General features: G+C 55.9%; 1 protein-coding gene across 1 annotated transcript; it reads right to left on the minus strand.

The window, feature by feature from the left end:
• Positions 1-1,451: 1,451 nt before the first annotated feature.
• Positions 1,452-17,647, minus strand: PMP22 (peripheral myelin protein 22). The gene is made up of 5 exons (XM_080561332.1): positions 17,495-17,647; positions 16,602-16,702; positions 15,431-15,521; positions 6,262-6,402; positions 1,452-3,037 (listed from the first exon to the last, which is right to left on the minus strand). The coding sequence occupies exons 2-5, from the start codon at positions 16,677-16,679 to the stop codon at positions 2,871-2,873; spliced, it is 477 nt and encodes a 158-aa protein (XP_080417458.1). The 5' UTR covers positions 16,680-16,702; positions 17,495-17,647; the 3' UTR covers positions 1,452-2,870.
• Between the last annotated feature and the right edge of the window lie 860 nt (positions 17,648-18,507).

Below are 18,507 nucleotides of genomic sequence, written 5' to 3' on the forward strand. Positions count from 1 at the left end.
AATAAAATAAAATAAAATAAAATAAAATAAAATAAAATAAAATAAAATAAAATAAAATAAAATAAAATAAAATAAAATAAAATAGGAAAGTGCCCATCTGATACCAGCGTGAGGCTGGGGCTGGGTCTCAGAGCAGCTGTGCCTCCCAGGTCTCGCCCAGCAGCTCCCACCCCCGGGTGCAGGGTTTGGGGCATGGCCGCAGCCTCCCCCCGCCGCCAGTGACCCCGAGCTGTGCTTCTCCAGCCCAGCTGAGCCAAGCCCGGTAAGGCAGGTGGGGGCAGGTGGAAACTGATGGCTCTTCCCCTTTGGACCCTCCCCACGGGAAAACCAACCTGGAGCTGTCATTCCCAGGGGATGCAAACCTTCGCTTTGCCTCCACTTCAGAAGTCACCCTGTTTGGTGAGCTTTCGAACAGGCATCCCCGGGATGGAGCAAACACGAACTGCTGAGGTGCTGCCGGGAGCTGCTCGTTCACACATCTACAGCACCAGGTGGGGAGGCAAAATGGAAGCTGCCAGCTTTTTTTGTGCCTTCTGAGCTAGTCACCCAAAGTGATTTATTTATTTGTTTTTTAATCTTTAATTTTTCCATGGGAGGGGAGGAAAAACCCACCTGCGTTCCTACCTGCTGCACAGACGGGACTGGAAGGGCCATTCGTGTCCTTCCCGCTGGGTGCATGGTGACAAGCCTGGGGGGGACGTGGGACAGCCACGTGGCAGCTCACGGGGCAAACGAGAACCCTCTTGGGCTTAGGCAGCACACACCACAACGAGCACCCAGGGAAATCTTCCCATCCCGGCTGGGAACCACGGCCAGGAGCCCCGGGGCCAAGCGGTCACAGCGCGCTGCCGGGCTGGGCGCTGAGCGGCTGGGGAGGCACGGGGGCACCTCCTGCTCCTTCCCCTTGGGATGAGGCTGGGTTTCGTGCCTCGGGATCTGGCCTGATGCTAGCAACATGCAGTGTTGCAAGAGCCATTGTGTTGGTGCCAGCAGCAGTTGCTGCTTCAGCTCGGCTATTTAATAGCCAGATGAACGAGCGAACGGAAGTGAAATGCTTCCGTGCCAGCCGTTGGGGCTGCACACAGTGCCCACAATATGCCCGGCCCCCGGACCTAATTGCACCTCCAGGCTCTGGGCGTTTCAAGGCACGGGACTGAAAGGGTTCTGCTGTTTGTGCGGGGTGGTGGAGCTGGATGGACCCCACCCCTCGGGCAGCTGGTGCTGACCTGATCCTTCCCTGCTCAGGGGATGGGGAAGGGACAAGCGTGCTCCTGCTGCCTGGCTTTGGTGGCCACGTCATGGGGACGTCTTAGGACAGAGCTGGAAAGAGGAGCACCCACCAGCACCATGGCACAGGGTGCTGAGCCCTTCGGCGGGATGGCCGTGTGAGCAGATTGGCAGAGCACAGCCTGGCTCTAACCCCCCAAAACGCCAAAAGCAGAAGCAACGGAGTTATTCTGACTTTTATTTCATTGCTTCTTAGTCCACACAGTCGGTATAAAATCAGAAAAGCAAAGCCAAAAAAAAAAAAAAAAGAAAGAAAAAAACCCTAAATGAAACAAAAACGACGACAGCAACGCAGTGTCTGGAGTCCTCAGAAGGCAGCCTGGGGTCCGTGCAGGTGCCCGCTCAATTCATTGCCAGACACCTCTCTGACACGCAGACAGAGGACAGACATCGTGCTCCGGGGGGCGAAGGGCAGCAGGGCTCCTCCACCCTGAGCTGTTTCTGTTCCTCTTGACCACGGGGTGGGGAAAGGAACCTCAGTTATAAATGCTTTATTAAAAATAATAGTAAGAGCAAGTCATCTAAGTACAAAAGCAGTTATAGCTCGTTTATATTACACAGAATTATTTCTCGTTTCTAGCTTTGTTGTTTACCTCAAGGTTGTTAACTGAATTTCCAGTGAATAAGGTTAAATGGCTAGCAGTATAAGGAATGGTAAATAGATAGCACCATTTCATATATCTGGCATTCGATTTCATAGATATACGGGGTTTGCTTCCTGCTCATTGGTACTCTAGCTCCACGGCAAGGACAACGCATGTTGCGTGGTGGGGAGAGCCCGTGCACGGGGGCTCGGCTCGGGGCGCACGCAGCCCCTGGCACCCTGGGTGCACACAGGGATGGAGCACAGCCTGCTCTCGCCTGCATTCAACCTAAGTGATTTAAAAGCCCAAATTCCCAGCGGGTGTGGTGGCAAGGCAGTGGGACTTAGGCGCATAAGTCATTTAGGCACTTTAGGCAGTTCTTTGCTCCGAAAACCCTTCAAACCTTTCGGAAGCGCCTCCGCCAGCCCTGGCCGTGCCCTCCAGCCACCAAAATCTCAGCAGGCAGGAGGAGCAGGGGCCAAGCCTCTGGCCAACATCGCCAGGCGTAACTCCCCGCTGCTCCGTGGAGCGGCACCGACCTGTGCCAGCGAGACAGCAGCCAGAGCTGGGGCGCTCCGATGGCACGGCTGGGGTGCGGAAGGAGAGCTCAGGTCACAGAGGGCTCGCATGAGAGAAAAATCACCACGCTCTTGTTACACTGTTAGGAGTAATAATTCCTTAGGCACTTTCTTTAGGCTTTAAAACATAGCATATGGTCAACAAAAGCAAACAATACTATGTACATATATGTAAAAAGTGTTATAAATAGGTTTTTTAAACCATAGATACTATATACATCCTCAATTAACAAGTAACCCTTTGAGTGTTTCCTTTTGGGGTCGGTTGGGTTTGGTTTGGTTTTTGGTGGGAGGGTTTATTCCTTTTTTTTTTCTTTTTTTTTTTTTTGGTTAATTTTCTTTTCCGTTTTCTCGTCTATTTTCCCCCGCCTCCGTCTCCTCCGTGGACGTCATGAGTGCCCCGGTTGCGCCTCCTGCGGCATCACTCGCGCTTCCGTAAGATGACGTAGATGATGCCGCTGGCGAGGGCCAGGGGGAAGGCGAGCCACGCCAGGATATAGGCGAAGCCGTAGGAGGTGTTTTCCGAGGCTTGGTGCCAGTCCGTGTGCCTCACTGTGAAGATGGCCGCGCCGCTCATCACGCAGAGCCCTGCAGGGAAGAGCAAGGGAATCGGTGAGCAGCAGTTCCTGGATGGAAACCCACAGCTGGATAATGCCCCATGCTGGCTTTTTCTGTTGCCTCCTTGCATCGCCTGGAAAACTATGGTTTGTTGGAGGTGATGCTGTAAGGCCTTGGCTGCAGGTGAGTGGGATATCACCACCAGGCTCTGAGCAAGAAAGGTAAACGCATCACCTGGGCTAACCCTCACCCAGCTCCTGGTGCTGCTCAGAACCAGCCCTGCTGCCCTGGGTGTCTCTCTGAAAACCCCAACTGTAGCCTGAACCGCCCTCCCAGAGCTGCTGCAAGACATCAGGCACAAGCTGGGCAATTTTTTCCAGCACCCCAGTTTATCACCTGCCCATGCAGGTGCAGCAGGGGCCTCCCAGTCCCTGCAGTGGCTCTGGCTGGGCACAGCCTGCACCCGTCCTCCTCCCCTGCAGGCACCATCCTGCACCACCGCCGTCCTACGGCTCGTCCCGCTTTTGTCCCCGGTGTCTCCTCCTCGCCAGCCGCAGGCCATCCGCTCCGGTAGGCAGCGTTTTAGCTTTATTGCAAAAACGAAGCATCAGCACTGGGGACTGCTCAGCGCCAACACAAAGCCACCACTATTTCTCCCCGAAAACAAGCTCTTTCAGTCCATCCCAGCACTTCTATTATGCAGTCGCTGGGCTGTTGTCAGCACTACATCCCCTGCACGGACCTCGGGACCACCTACATTGAACCGCGGTGATATTTGAGCTCTAATTCCACTTGACACTGCTCCTTTGTTCTGGGAAAGTGCAGAAGTGGGAATACGTTTCATTAACGCGCCGCTGGGGCAGTTTCCATTCTGTGAGCACGAGAGCAAACTCCCACTGCCCCGGCCCATGCAAAGAGAGCAAAACAATTGTCTGGTGATGCTGGTGGGACCGAGGGCAGGCGTGCAGCCATGCCGGTCACCTACAGACTCCAGAAAATACAGCGGCAATTGTCCGCAAGAAGAATTTGGCAAAATTAGAGGCAATGGATGCATTTCTGCAGCATCTGCACTGGTTTGGGCCCGAGGGATAGGCGAGGAAGTGAAGCCAGCTGCGCTCAGTGGTTGCAAGGTGCAAGACAAATGCGTCACCACTCTGGAGCCTGATTTTAGGAACACATTTCAGTCTTGCTTTGACAGGCCCGGAGGGCAAAGTCTACCTAAAGCCTGACTCCCAGGGCTGTGTGTGGTGACAGCCTGGCCAGCTGCATTGGTGATGCTTAGGCTGGGGAGACTGAGGGAGAAATTGGGCCGAGCCCCAGGTTTCCACAGCTGCTGGAAGTTACTTGAGGTGATTACACCGTTGACAGATCCACCAGGTAGGAGCAGTGAGGGGGGAGAAAGCTGTTGAGGGCCTTTTGGTGCCTCTGAAGGCTGGAATCCCATCTGGGAAAACTAAGCCAGGCCTCAGGGCATGGATCCAAGCAGCGTGGAGGAGGTGCTGGGGATGCATCCTGCCCTGGCCCTGCACAGTACGCCCAGCTGCCCTCTTTCTTGCCCTTACCCACCTGTCCTTGTCACCCGCTGGTTCAGGCCGAGCACCACCGCAGGCCCCGCTCCAAAACTGGGAGCCCTCGGCTCTGCCACACTGCGTCCCCCTGGGAGGAGGCTGCAGGGTCCTGGAGGGCCCTGGGAAGCGCCTCCTCATCCTTCCTGGGAGGAGGGAAGTCCTCTCCAGCCTTTCACAGCAAGCTGCAAGGAGACCACGCTGAGCTGAGCTCCTCTGACTGGTGCTGTCTGTGCCACTGGGTGAGACCTCCCTACAACAGGCCTCACATTTAGCATCACAGGAGGGATGGGCACCGGTTCCCACTTCTGCATGGTCCACATGGACCCAAACCTCTGGCTACTGACCCCCAGGCCATGGGAAAGCTTTGTGGGCTCAGCTCCCACTTTTCCTGCCTCCGTGCTGTGCTGGAGGAGGATCTGACAAGGAAGGAGCCAGCAGGTCCCTGCCCTGACCCTGCCTCCCCCTAGGACACCCAGCACAGCATGGACGGGAGAACTGCGCTCCCATTGCCTCCTCTTCTAAGGATGAGGACGCACCAGCAACCACTTAGGAGTGAGCAGCCTTCTGCTCCCAGACCTATTAGATGAGTTCCCAAGCAGATAATTGCATTATTAATGCCCATTTCCTCCCCTCGTCTCCACGGCTGTAATGGGTTTCGACACATCTATCTTCCCAGCGATGGCGAACTGATATGAACTCACCACCTGCATTATGGGCAAGCAGATGTACTTATAGGAGATTTCATGCCACATTTGCCAATAAAGGTTAGGTCTAAAATGCTCCAGAATTTGCAATGGCCAGTCATATAGAAGATGCTCTTCCTAAAGTTCAGCGGATGAATTTTCCCTCTGATTTAGCAGCAGGACCTAGGGTGGTTTTCAGTTTTCCAGCTAAAGCTCTAGCAGACAACGAGCCTCCTTCCCAGCCAGCTGAGTGTTAGGTTCATACTTTAGCCAGAATCTCCTTGAAGAATTTACTTTTTCTATCCTCAGCACTTGAAAATCCTCCTCACTGGTTTCATACGTGGAAACGCAAACGGAGCCAGTGCCTCCACAGCATCTATATTTGGAGAGCTGCAACGTAGTGCAGGAATCGTGGCTCGCTTCCAGCGCCGACTTCTTAAGAGTTAAAAATAGCAGCTGACAGTTCAAAGGCAGCTGGCTCACCCCGCACGCTCCAGCGGCTCCTTGCTGATGTGGGAAGCACCAGGCCCCCTTATGGCAAGTTTATAAATAATTCTCGGATCCTCTTGTGCCAAAACAGGATCTTCACTACGTCCCCACCCCGCCAGCAGCTGCGGAAACCTCGCCCAGCTCCCCGAAGGTGGATCCCAAAGCCAGCCCCATCAGCAGTTACCCAACACCGTGGGGCAAGGCAGCAGAACAACAGCCTGGCCCCTGCCCACCTTCCCCAGGGGTGCTCCACTTGCCTGCCCCTCCAAAATCACCCCAGCTGGTGGAGCAAATCCCTGGTGAAGTATGGCCAGAAGAGCACGGTGCATAACGTGCCCCGATGGCAGGACACCACCTGGGGATGCGAGAGCTCTGTGGACCCAAATGATTCGTACCTCTTCCCTCCAAGGAGCCAGCTTGGCTGCCCTTCCTGCCCTCCTTTTCCCTCTCCTCTGCTTTAAGCCCATCCCCAGCGCATCCCCACAGCCAGCCCCATCCATCAGCCCCCACTTACCAGCAAGGATTTGGAAGATCCCAGTAATGTAAAATCGCCCGCCCTTGGTGAGCGTGAAGAGCTGGCAAAAGAACAGGAAGAGGGACAAGACGCTGAAGATGATGGAGAGGATCATCATCGCCTGGACAGACTGCAGCCATTCTGTGGAAAGACAGACAGAAAGCTCAGCGGGGGCATCACTGATGGCATCATGCCTTGTGCCATTGTTCCACCATCCTGCAGGACTCCTGGTTCCCACTCGTGCTTCTGCGTGGTTTTGGGGACATGGACACATCCAGTGGTATGCTGGTGGCTATTCTCGTCAAGTGTGATACTGCCTGGGGCTTTTGGACAACGTGTGCATGGACCAAGATGCTGGGAAAAAGGAACCACGGGGTCACGCTAAGTGGAGAAGCACTTAAAATAAGAGTGCATTTCGGCTGTGCTGAGAACACTGAAACCACGTGCAGCGAGGTGGGAGACCCCGAGCCAGCCGCGCTCGGAGGCAGAACAAACACGCAGCGAGCACAAACCCCTCTGCCCTTGTGGAGGAGCCTTTAGGAAGGAGCCAGCAGGAGCTGCCAAATGCAGCTCTGTCCCAGAGCCGACCAGTTAAACCAGCCCCTGCGTGAGTCACTGCCCAGCTATTTCCAGGCCTCGTGGGTGTGTAACTCCCCGTGTAAGAAAATATATATAAATAAACAAGGCAAATGCCTCTCCGTCCCATGAACAGAAAGAGGCAGTGCCTCTCGCCACCAGGATGGGGTTGTGCTGACAAATACTACTGCTTTTCTTTAAAAAGATTGGGCTCAAAATGGATATTCTCAGCATTCCTGCACGTCTTGAGAGGTCCTTAAGGATACAGCATGAATTCATTCACCACGAAAACCAGCCCCGTGCTCCTGTCGCAGTTTGAATCCCACCAGCTACACTCCCCAGGCTGCACTTTCTGCAGCACATAGTGGTTCTCTGGAAAAAAAAATAAGAGCCTGAAGCACAGCAAAACTTCTAAATGAAGCTATGCTTTGGCTTAGCAGCCTGCGACACTCAGTGCAGCAATGAGGCCGTTTGGGACTGCCCGGGGCAGAGGTGAGCACAGCGCTAACGGAGGTGAGGCTGGATGGGATCCGGAGGGCACTGCGCAGCCTCCTGCCAGCACGGTGATGACGATGCACGCCTGAGCCCTTCCAGCAAAAGCTCCACAAGAGAATAGCAAATCCATGCCCGCAGGGAACATCCTGTGCAATTTGGTAATGTCTGCCTCGTCTGACTTGAGACCATAAATTCTACCTCTTGTCTCTGCGTCCTGCCTCCTGCTGTTCACACAACAGACCAAGCGCAGGCCCCGCTCCCGAAAGCGGACAAAGCACCCAGAGTGGCCCCTGCTCGTTGCAGACAGATTTTTTTCCTTCCCTTCCTTCTCACGCTTCCCATGCCAAATTACTCCACAGCATCAACTCGCAGAAGAGCTGACGCGCTCCACTTGTTCCAGTGCCAGCAGGTTCACATCCACATGCACCAGTTGCTGTAATTCCTTAGGACAGGGGAACTATTGATAACATCACTTCCAGGAAAGCCCAGTGCAGTTTTCACACTGACAAGCACAGAAAATATCCCATATATTTCATCTATCACACACTGGCCATGCAGGGAACCCCCCTGCCTGGGCCACCCCAACCCCTCATCTGCAGCCACGCTCAGCCAGCTGCGATGCAGCGGGTGCCAGAGGCAATGCTAACATCAGGTCATAAATCAGCGCTCAGATGGGAGCAGAGAAACGTGGTTAGAGGGTGTCCAGCTGCAGAACTGCCATCCTATTTCCATGCTTCAGCACAGAAAGACTCCCACCCCGGTCCTTTTGTCATTTGCACAGCCACGGGGCCAGGCCCAGAGGAGCCCTTTCTGCCCAGAGGTGGATGCTCCAGCTGCCGGTTATTTTAGGCGAAGGCTGTCTAGACAGAAAGCTGAGCTGCTCTTCTAATTGCATCCGCCTCCCCATGCCTCTTTTTTGGTTCTGAATGTGAGTGATTTATATGGGCTTGCAAAATCCCATTGTCATAGAGAGCCGCGCCGGAGGAATTTAAAGGCAGGCAGGGGGAGGAAGGGGAAGCCCCCCATGGACCAGGGGCATTCAGGTGCCGGTCATGCTGCCCCACTGCAGCCAGAGCACAGCCACGGCACAGGCTTTCAAGCAGGGAAGTTGGGAGATAATCCCACAGAGCAGAGCTCTGGGATCAGCCCCATCCAGCTCTTTTTATTGGCCTCCTGAGGGTCCCCAGCTCATCACTCAGCCGCTCAGGTGCAGCTGCTGCACTCCCAGCAAGTCCAAGCCCACAGCCTTCAGCTGCATTACAACAGCTAATTGCCTTTAATTCATTAGAAAGCACCTCTATGACTGCAGCTAGCAGTGCTAGCTCCTCAACCCCATATGCTTTCAACTCCTTTGCTATTAGCACTGTGTCCTACCTCCAGGCTTTTAAGAAATAAAACAGGTTTTCCCCGGGGAGGTCTGGGTCCCTGGAACTGCACCATGGGGCTGTCAGCACTGTTTACTCCCAGGCTGTTATTTGTGGTTTCCCTGGGCAGCCAGGCCGTTGTTCCATGTTCCTCCCGCATCTGCTCAGCTCCGTGTTTATATCTTTGTTCTTCAGGAGGAGGAAGAAAAGGGAACAGAGTGGAAAGGGCAGATAACACCCTGCCCACTGCTTCCTGAGAGGACCCATCACAGGCAGTTTTAGAGCCCTCTCAGACAGAAATTATACAACAAGTGTTTAGAAAAGAAACTCTAAATTTTCCCTAAGCTCTGCAAGCCCCGATGTGCTCACACCACCGCTTACAGCAGGGAAAAGACTTCCCCCCCAGGATGCTGAAGAGCACGTTTCTCCATCCTAAAGGACAAGAGGAAAAATAGAAACCTAGAGCAGAAACTGCAAGCTAGAGGAGCAGAAGTCACAGCTGGGTCCCCCAGCAGGAGAGCAGCTCACCCTACCCCTCCCAGCAGAGCCCCACCCTGCTTGCAGGGAGGTTTTATATCCACCGAGGGGTGCAGCTGAGTGGGGTTGATGGGATGGGACGGGCAGAAACATGCCCTTGGCCAGGAGTAGATGGCCATAAAGGACAGGCGTTGGCTCCCCAGGGTTGTGTTCACTGCTCTGTCACAGACATTCAATCCTCTTTGGACCCAGCCAAGGAGAAAGAATAAAGTGCAAACACAGAAACATTAATCTGAGCAACCAGCTTATGCACTTGACGTAAGGCATGACTAAATTTGCACTGTGCATTAAAACCGCCCGTGTGCTGTGACTGCAGCTGATAACACCGCACATCTGACTTGCCTCTTGCAATCTGCATATGCACTGCACCCTCAAAACGCAGCCACTTCTGGGGAAGAAAACATCCACTAAGGAGGTGACTGTAGAGTATAATACATTAAAAAATAAAAAAATAAAAGGAAATCCATAACTGCACAGAGAGGCAAAGCTGCTCCATCAGCACAGGGAGCTGATGATCAACAGGGTCAGCAGCACGAGCATGCACCAGCACAAAGGTACAAGCCCAGGTACTAGGCTAAACTTCTAGGACTAAACTTCAGCGTTCTTCAACCCAGAAATGCCAAAAAAGCCCCGCTACCTTCAGTGTTCCCCCCGAGCAGCACAGAGCTCAGCCACCGCCCATGTCCCTGCCACTCGAAGCCTCCTCTCCCTGCCATGGGGAGCTCCGTGACGTGGTAACTCCCTTCACTTCGGTCCCACCAGCATGAAGCCAAACCTTCCCCGGCCGTGCTCCGGGCTGCTCCAGCAGGGAAAAGCAGGATTTGCACTCAGCAGCTGCTCCTTGCCTGTCCTCATGTGTCTGCTCCTTGGCAATAAGTGCAGGGTGATGGATTGGAGCATTCCTGGAAATCACCCCCCAAAAGGGGGACTTTAAAGAGCTCCTGAGGTATTTGCAAGGGCTGGGGATGAGCAGGTGGAAGCACTGAGGCTGCAGGGAGAACACAGTGCTGCAATTCCCTCCCAGTTCTTCCCAGTCCTCTTTGCAGCTCCTTCAGAAGGTGAAACCCCCACAGCACTCTGCTCTCCTCTTGTCCATCCTCTCTTTTGGTGCGTCCTTGAAGCCCCATCCAGGACGTCCCCATGGCTCCGCAGCTCTCCAGAGCTGTAGCATTCAGAGACGCTCCAGCCCTGTGGCACCACATCTCCATGGCTCAGCCTCAAGACCAACCACAGCAGCCATCCCAGTGGACCATCGAGGCTCACATCCCACAAAGGCAAAAACCAGTGCTGTTAGGGCAGCACAAAGCTGCTGGCACCATGCAGAACACCTTCCAACAGCTTCAGGATGTCCAGCTCTTCTCCAAGACCCTTGGGGTGGAGAGCTCCTTCTGGTTTGTGCTTGAGAGCAAGCGGAGGTGATAAATGCATCATTTCTGGGCCTCCAAAAGGGCTGAGTTAAAGTCCAGGCACCAGGACCAGGGATGGGTAGCAGTGGTGCCCTTATCCAGCGGGGCCATGGGGACACCCAAGAGTCATCCAAGTCCGAAAGCTGTTGGGTTGAGTGTTTTCCGGCGCTGCACGCTGCAGCAGACCCTCACCCATCCTGGTTTCCCAGCCTTGGCTTTCTCACACTTTGACTTCTTCCTCCCTTGGGCTCCTCTTCCGTGGGCCAAGGCAAGCAGGGCTGGCCGGGTGACCCCACGCAGCCGGGAGCAGGGAAAGCAGCACCGCTCCTAACCTCTCCGCACCAAATGCGCTTGGTAAGAACAGGCAACAGCAAAAGCCTGTTTTTAAGCAGAGGAAACCCCTTTCATACTTTAGGCAACACGGTTATGGTAGAAACCGATCTGAAATGCAAAATACTCCCCTGGAATGCCCCAGAGTTTATCACAGACACGTAAATGCTGAGCTACAGTCACCCGCAAGCTGGTGGAGAGGGGGCTCATCCTGCCCCAGTTAGGCCAGTGTTATCGACCACTAATGACAAGGGGGTGCCCCAGGCCTCCACCCTGCTGGGACTAAAATCTGGCTCTTTGCTGCTCTGCTGTGAAGACCCTGAAGGACCCGATATGTCCACAAGTCCAGATGCCCGTCCATGTGCTCCGTGAGCCCAATGGGGCCCGCTAATGGCTAGAACCTCAAGCATAAAGAGCATGCATTATCACATGCAGGTGATCCATTATTTACTGCAGGGCTTCATTATAACAGGTTCAGCACCCTTTAACATGAGCATCACCCTCCTGCTCCAGCAAGCGTCCCCTCCCCAGTGAGGAATTCTCCAAAGCCTGACCCACTCGTTGCAGAATCGGCCTTCCCAGTGGGCTGGAGGGGAATTTGCCCCCATCCTTTTATCCAGATATTTTATACTGACTATCAATAACAGAATTAGAACATCAGAAATAATTTTACTCAGGGCAAGGATTCAGTGCAGCCTTGTGATATTGTTTTTAGCCACAAAAAGGACTACAGCAAGTTAAACGGCAACTCCATCCCTCCACACCTTCCCTATGTCATACAAGTCCAGCATCGCTGGAAGAAAAAAGTTTGAAAGCACAAAGGGAGCAAAGCCGTGCTGGGGCAGGGCTGGCGGAGCACAAGCAAGAGGTTCAGATGTTCCTGTTGTGCATTTTGAAATGGAGAAGCAGCAGCATAATTCCTCCTGGGAAGCACTGACGGGTCAGCACAGGTGCCCCCACCTCGTGCCGGGGAGGAAGATGTTTCCTGCGTCCTCCAGCACAAAGAAAAGCACCTTGGGCACCGGCAGTGCTGCTGACAGTCCCAGCCACCAGCTTCTGCCGTGCAGGATTGGAGCTGGCCAATATCACACCTGTGTCCTGCCGGTGCTTGGCCACGAGCGTGGCTTTTTCCTGAGCGATGCTTCCTGCAGAAACATGGGACCAGGGCAGCCCATGCCGTTGGTGGGCCTTTACGCTGGGTTAAAAGCCACCTGCAGCACTGAAGAGAGATAGAGCAAAGCTCTGCAATGGCCCGGCAGCAAAAGGGGCTCTGCAGGAGTCGATGTGCAGAGGAGCAGAGCGATGCCCAGTGATGGGAACGGGCGGTCAGGGCAGATCTCTGCTCCGGGTGACCCACACGTGCTTTGCTTGCGGCCGTCACATCAGCAAATTGGTGAGTGCATCGTACGGCTCTCAGTAATCCTGCGGATTGGCAGTCTGCATGTTTCCCGAGGTCTGGGGTTTTCTTTTCCTTTTGAAAAAGCCCCAAAACACCAGCCTGCCTGTGAACAAGCCAGTCATGTGAAAGCCACAGAGCAGCAACATGAGAAACTTTGAGGAGACGACAGGAAAAATGTCTCATGATGCTACAGAAGGATGTCCCCGCAGGTCCCCACTGCTCCCCTGCATTTGGCATTCCCAGAGTGAAAGAGCAGTAGGTAGCAGAAAAACTATCTTCTTGCCTATGTAAAAAAATCAGATGTGGGGAGAAAAAGCCATTTTTGGAGGGAAAAAAAATATTGTTGTCTGCAAAATTTGGGGTGGAATCTGTTTAAGAGCACTTGAGAGGCTCAGGTCCAGCCGCTCGCCCCATGCCTGCAGCAGGATTGTGCAGCTGGGGGCTGGCGCGCAGCCGTGCCGGAGCACAATTCTGGGATTCAGAGCTGAATTCTTGAGATAAGTCTTTTCCAGGAATGTCTGACAGTGCAAACGAAGCAAAGATTGCAACATTTTTTCCATAGTTCTCGGCCTCTTGAAAAAAAAAAAGTCATTATCTAACAAGCAAACGCAGAAAGCGAAGCAACAAGCGGGCAGCTGTGGAAGGCGAAGCAGTGGGCAGCTGCCCTCCACCCGGCATTTCCACCTCCTGCCCTCCCCACGCAGGCTCCTGGCACGGATGCACGGGGGGCTCGGTGCTGCTGAGGAGGAATTTGGGAGGTGGGAGCTCAGCACAACCCCAAACACCCCGTGCGTGCTGGACCCAGCCCCACATAATTCCACCTATTCCGAGCGCTGTGCTCAGACCGCTCCTTCCCCAAAAAAAACAGCTAAAGAAATACTGCACGACAGTGGCCACTACGATGGCCAGAGGAAAAACAACTGCTTCTACGTAAAGACCGAGTTCTGCCAAATTCCTGAGCGAGGATTTCTTGCTCGCAGCCCAGAGCAGCCCTTGGCACGCTGCGATTAACCGTTGAGCGCCGTCCTTGGCACAGGCACAGAGACACGAATTCTCCAGGCTTTCTGCAGCCCGGCGTAACGTGCACAGCCTGTGTTTTGAGAGGTTTAAACGGGAACGGTTTGCGGTAGCTGCTATAGGATCATTTATATTTTTGAAAGTAAGCATATTCCTAGCAGAGGGAGTACAAGGAGCGTAGCGTGAGCCCCGGAGGTGGCCCTGCCACAGCATCCTTGCTATGCCCAAGGCCCCGTGTCCCACCATCACCCTGAAAAGTGTCCGACAGCATCTGCCCTGGCAGAACAGGTGTGGTGGGAGCAAGGGGGTTCAGTGAAAAGTTTTTAAAAACAGATTGCAAAAGCCTTGCATAAGCCTAGGTGCTATCTTTTGGTTTTGCCTTTCTACAGCTCTGGATCCTGCACCCAAGGTCCCAGCAGGTGAACACCGGTGCTCAGTGGCACTGCTCCCACACCCCGGCCATGGGGTGGATGGGGCAGAAGCTTCCACCCAAGCAAGACCCCCCTACTCCTGGTGCCAGAGCAGAGCTGTCTTATAAAAAAGATCTGGGAGAGAGGTCTTTAAATGAAGGCTTGAGCACAATGCAGCTTCTTTCAAAGAGCAGCCCACTGTGGCACCCTTTCAACCAGACCCTAGCTGCTCAGACGCATTTTTAGCTGTCCTATCTTACCTACAGCCCCTTTAATGATAAAAATTAATCACTGGGAAAGATTCAAAGGGAAGCCCCTCTCTGAGCAGCTTCTGGGAACAGGGCACACAACGTACCCTCCTATCCCGCAGGATGCTCAGATGCAGGAGGCACCTTCCCACCTGTGTTTTGGACAGGCCCCTCTCACCTCCGACAACTCACCAACACCCTGCAAACACCCGGAGAAAGCAATGCAGCTTGGTGAAGCAAAAGATTTAGGAAGGCTTTTACAGACCAGGGCAAAAAATCTCTGCCTTTTCTTTCAAGCACAAAGTCAGCAGTTTTGGAGCATGCGTGACCGGCAGCGAAGCCGCCTGCTGCCGCTGCGAGCCCCAGCCAACTGCTGCTGAAGGCCAGGGCTCCAGCGGGCTCCAGTGAGCTCCAGTGGGCTCCAGCCTGGCCCCAGCCCAGCTCTAGCACTCCCTGGCCAGCCCTGACACCAGCAGGCATCAGCAGAGACCTGCGGTGCTGCCTTGGCTCCCTCGCAGGGCGAGCTTCAGCATCCCCCTCGTGGGGTACCCACGGGTGTTTTGCTCCCAGCAGGCTGGGGATTGGGGTGACTGATGAACCCCCAAAAGCTCTGACCATCTCCCATCACTGCGAGACCCTTCTGTGTGACCACACTGAGAGTACATCGCATCACACTGCTCCTACGCCAGGAGTGTGATTTTGGCCCAGGGGCTGTGACCGTGCTGCCAGTGACACCAGTCTGAGCCACCGGGTGCTCTACTGGCTTCACTGGGGGTTATGCTAAGGAGAATCCATTCCTAGAGGAAAGCGAAGCCGGGCTAACTGAAACCAGCAAGCACCGGGCACAACACCACTGACACGAGCCCTGTCTTCTGGGGAAACTGAGGCACAGACCGGTCTGACTCCCTGAGCACAGATCTGGCATCACTGCTACTGCCAGGTGCTTGGGGAGCTCCGTGCCGCATCTGAGCATGAAATCCTCTCCTGCTAAGCTCAGAAACCTGGAAAAAAAATTCCGAGCTGGGCATCAGCCACTGCCTGGCAAGGTACACCTCTGCCAGCTGAGTCCCAACGTGCCACGCAGCCACCCCAGACGTGCAGGTGCCATTTGGCCATGGGATGAGGCAGGGCCTGAGCTCTCAGCACATCCCCACCTGCGCTGCTCACAGGGAGGAGAGGCCCCAAACCTCGGCCTGGCCCAGCAGCAAACAGTGGGGCAGCTTTAGGGTTAGGGGCCGGGGAATCCTCCAGAGTCAGCCTCAGGGGGTGCAGGGAGAGGCAAGGGAGGACCACGAATAACCCGCAATGGCAAATCCACCTCGATTTCACAAGAGAGGAGAAGAAAAGTGAACGGCAGTGGCATCACTGAGAGCTGGGGAGCACTCACCATTTGTGGACGATGTCAGGCACTGGAAGATGGTACCAGAGGAGCAGTTCTGCCACAGGTCCGCTGTCTGCCCACCATTCACGAGCCATTGCTGCAAGAGAGACATGGCCCCGTGAGCAGGAGCCGCACGCCCCGGCCACCGATTCGGCACGGAGCGGCCCCAATGCTCCCAGGCACAGGCTTTGCTTTAGAAAGGGTTTCGCAGAGTAAATACCGATATTTGCTTTTAGCCGCTCTGGCCTCAACGGCAGAAAAACAGAAGCTCTTTATTCGCTTGAAACATGGGCCAAGTCCCACGGGGGACGCGCACTTCCCTCCGCTCTGCCGTCCCGGTGCCTGGCCGGGCGATTTGAATGCTTCCACGTGATTCCTAACGACTTGGAAGATTTTTGTAAAGTCTTCCACTACTACTACCAAAAAAAAAAACCCACCCTAAAAAAATTTAAAAACGGAAAGAATCTGATGAAGCAAGCCCGGAGCTAATCAGCTCCACAAAACTGCTGTGTTAAAACCAAGTCAGACCTCTTTCTAAACTGAGGCGGTATTAACAGGGCTCTGGGCTGAGGAAGGTGCTGGGAACCCCGTGCAGCACCCAGCCCTCAGTGTTCCCACTGCTTGCAAAGCTTACGCCTTGAAACCCCCCAGCAGGTGCCCATCTGGGTTAGGAGATGCTGTGCCTAACTCACAGCCCCAAAGGAGCAGGTCTGGAGAGCAAAACTGCTGGTGCCGAGGTCCCAGTGCCCAAACCAGTCCCAATTCAAGGGGGTTTGCTCAGACTGGCTGTACTGGTCTCACTGGCCGATCCCATTAGCAGCTGGGGAGCGCAGTTTCACCCACAGGGGAGGGGGTTTGGGTGCTCTGAGGCTGCTCAATGTGAGCCAAAGGGGGCTGATGAGGAGCTTGGCTCCAGCAGCTCTCCGTGCCCTAACACCAACGGGGATGCGCTGAGCATCCTCTGCCGCACGCGGCTACACCCACCGGTTACATCCAACAACATAAACACAGGAAGAGTTTTCTGCGCAAAAAAAAAAAACACCTCCCAAATCCCACTGCTAGCAAGACAGCAATCGGAAAGCAAAGGTTTCCTGCTAAAAGCCAGGCTGGAAAATCAACCATAAATAAAAATAACACCGTGTGACCCTCCCGGTGCCCGAGGAGCGGCCGTACTTACGCTGACGATGGTGGAGACGAAGAGGAGCACCAGCACGGTGACGTGGAGCACGATGATCCCCAGCAGCAGAAGCAGCATCTTGGCGGCGGTCTGGGGCAGAACTGGAGGGGGACAGGGAGATGCTGCTGAGCTTGGGGGGGTGGTGGTTGTGTGTGTGTGAGTGAGTGAGTCCCAGCCCCGAGGGCAGCAGGAGGCGCTCGGCCGACGGCAGGAGCCCGCCCGGCCCCGCTGGGAGCCCCGGCGCGGTGCGGGGGATGCTTGGGCAGCGCCCGGCCCCGGGGCTGCTCCCCGAGCCCCCCCCGGCGGAGCGGGCATCCCAGCCCCGGTGCCCCGGGGGTCCTCCCGGCCCTTCCCCGGGGGGGGTTCGAGGTGTTCCCCGGCGCAGCTCCCCAGAAATCCCTTCCTCGGGGCTCCCCCAAGCTCTGTCACCGGGGGGACATCCTCGGCACCCCTCCGCTGGGGGGGCTCCCCCTGCCTCTCTCCGCCGGGGGTGGGGGGGCTCCGATCCCTCTTCCCCAGGGCTGGGTGGGCTCTATCTCGGCCCCTCACCGGAGGGGGGGGGGTCCCGGCCCCCCTCCCCATGGGGCCACCGGGGCAGACCCCTCCAGCCCCTCTCCCTAAGGGAATCTTTCCCCTGCCCACCTCCCCTGGGGACCCCCAGGGCGGGGGGGGGGAGCGTGGGGAAAAGCGGGGGGGTCGTCTATCTCAGCCCACCTCTCCCCAGAGAACTCCCTCGGACCCCATTCTCGGGGCGTGGGGGGTGCCTACGGCGCCCCATCTCCCCTCGGAGGAGGGGAAGGGGGAGACAACCTAAGCCTCGAAGACCCCCGAGGGGGCTCCCCCGGTCCCGGTCCCTGTCCCTGTCCCCTCCGGCCGGCCCGGGCCGTACTCACGTCGCGGAACCGGGGCTCGCCGGGCGGCGGGAGCGGTGCGGAGCGGTGCGGAGGGTGCGGAGCGGGCAGCGCGGCGCGGAGCGGGCGGCGGCGCTGTCAAGGTTCCCCTTTAACCGGAGCCACCGCCCCGCTTGCGTCTGCGGGACAGGGAGGGTCCTGCGGCCGCTCCTCCTATAAATGCGGCGGCAGAGCCCGGGCACCAAAATGTGCATCGCCCCCCCCAGCCCATTCCCCTCAACCCCCCCCCTTACCCCCGATGTTGGCTCTGGGACCCGCACCCAGCTCTGCCCTGTTCCCAGCTGGGAACCCCGGGGGGGTCCCCACACCATAGGGGGGTCCGGGGGGGGGGTCTCACCCCATAGGGGGGTCCAGCCGCGCCCCGGGGATGCCGACCATCGGGGTGCCCCCCTCCGATCCGGGGGGAGGAGGTTCCCCTTCCCTGGGGCTCTGCCCAAAGCCTCAGTGCGGGGCCGTGCGTCTGTCCGGCCGTGTCTGTCCATCTGTGTCCGTGTGTGTGGCTGGATGCTCCCCGGGCTGCTGATGCGGTGCTGGCAGCTGTGGGTTTCCCCCCCTCACCCAGCACAGGGAGCCATGGGACAGGGCTGGGGAAGGGGAGGCTGGCTGTGCCGAATTCAAGGGGAGTTTGGCTCTGACTTACACAGGGGGGCTGTGTCCAGGAAAGCAACCCCGTTGTGATATGCCCCTATGACAGCAGTTGATTTGGGGGTTTAGCACCTGAAAGCCAAGTCCTGAGTAACCGATTTTCACAAAACTGGGGGATCTGAGGTGCTCAGAGGAAGGGGTGGCTGCACTCCGTACGGCAGCCTTCGCTCATTCTTCAACCACAGACAATCTGTTGATACAATCCTCGCACTCACACCCCCCACAAACCCCAAGTGAGTCCTGAGAACTGCCCCAGCCTCCCCTTCACCTCTCCCCTCCACCCACCACCTCCAAACCAGTCCTGCTTTGCTGCAGAGACGAGAGAATTCGGCATTCAGCCACCAGAACCG

The sequence above is a fragment of the Anser brachyrhynchus genome, assembly GCF_964034855.1.
Source record: "Anser brachyrhynchus genome assembly, chromosome: 18".
Classification (NCBI taxonomy): Eukaryota; Metazoa; Chordata; class Aves; order Anseriformes; family Anatidae; genus Anser; species Anser brachyrhynchus.

Bases quoted from the DNA above. Each gene is read 5' to 3' on its own strand.
- PMP22 (XM_080561332.1), bottom strand. From the start codon at position 16,679: ATGCTGCTTCTGCTGCTGGGGATCATCGTGCTCCACGTCACCGTGCTG. The intron at 15,522-16,601 runs GTAAGTACGGCC...TCTCTCTTGCAG, and splicing joins TCGTCTCCACCATCGTCAGC to CAATGGCTCGTGAATGGTGG. The intron at 3,038-6,261 runs GTAAGTGGGGGC...TCTTCCCTGCAG, and splicing joins GATCTTCCAAATCCTTGCTG to GGCTCTGCGTGATGAGCGGC.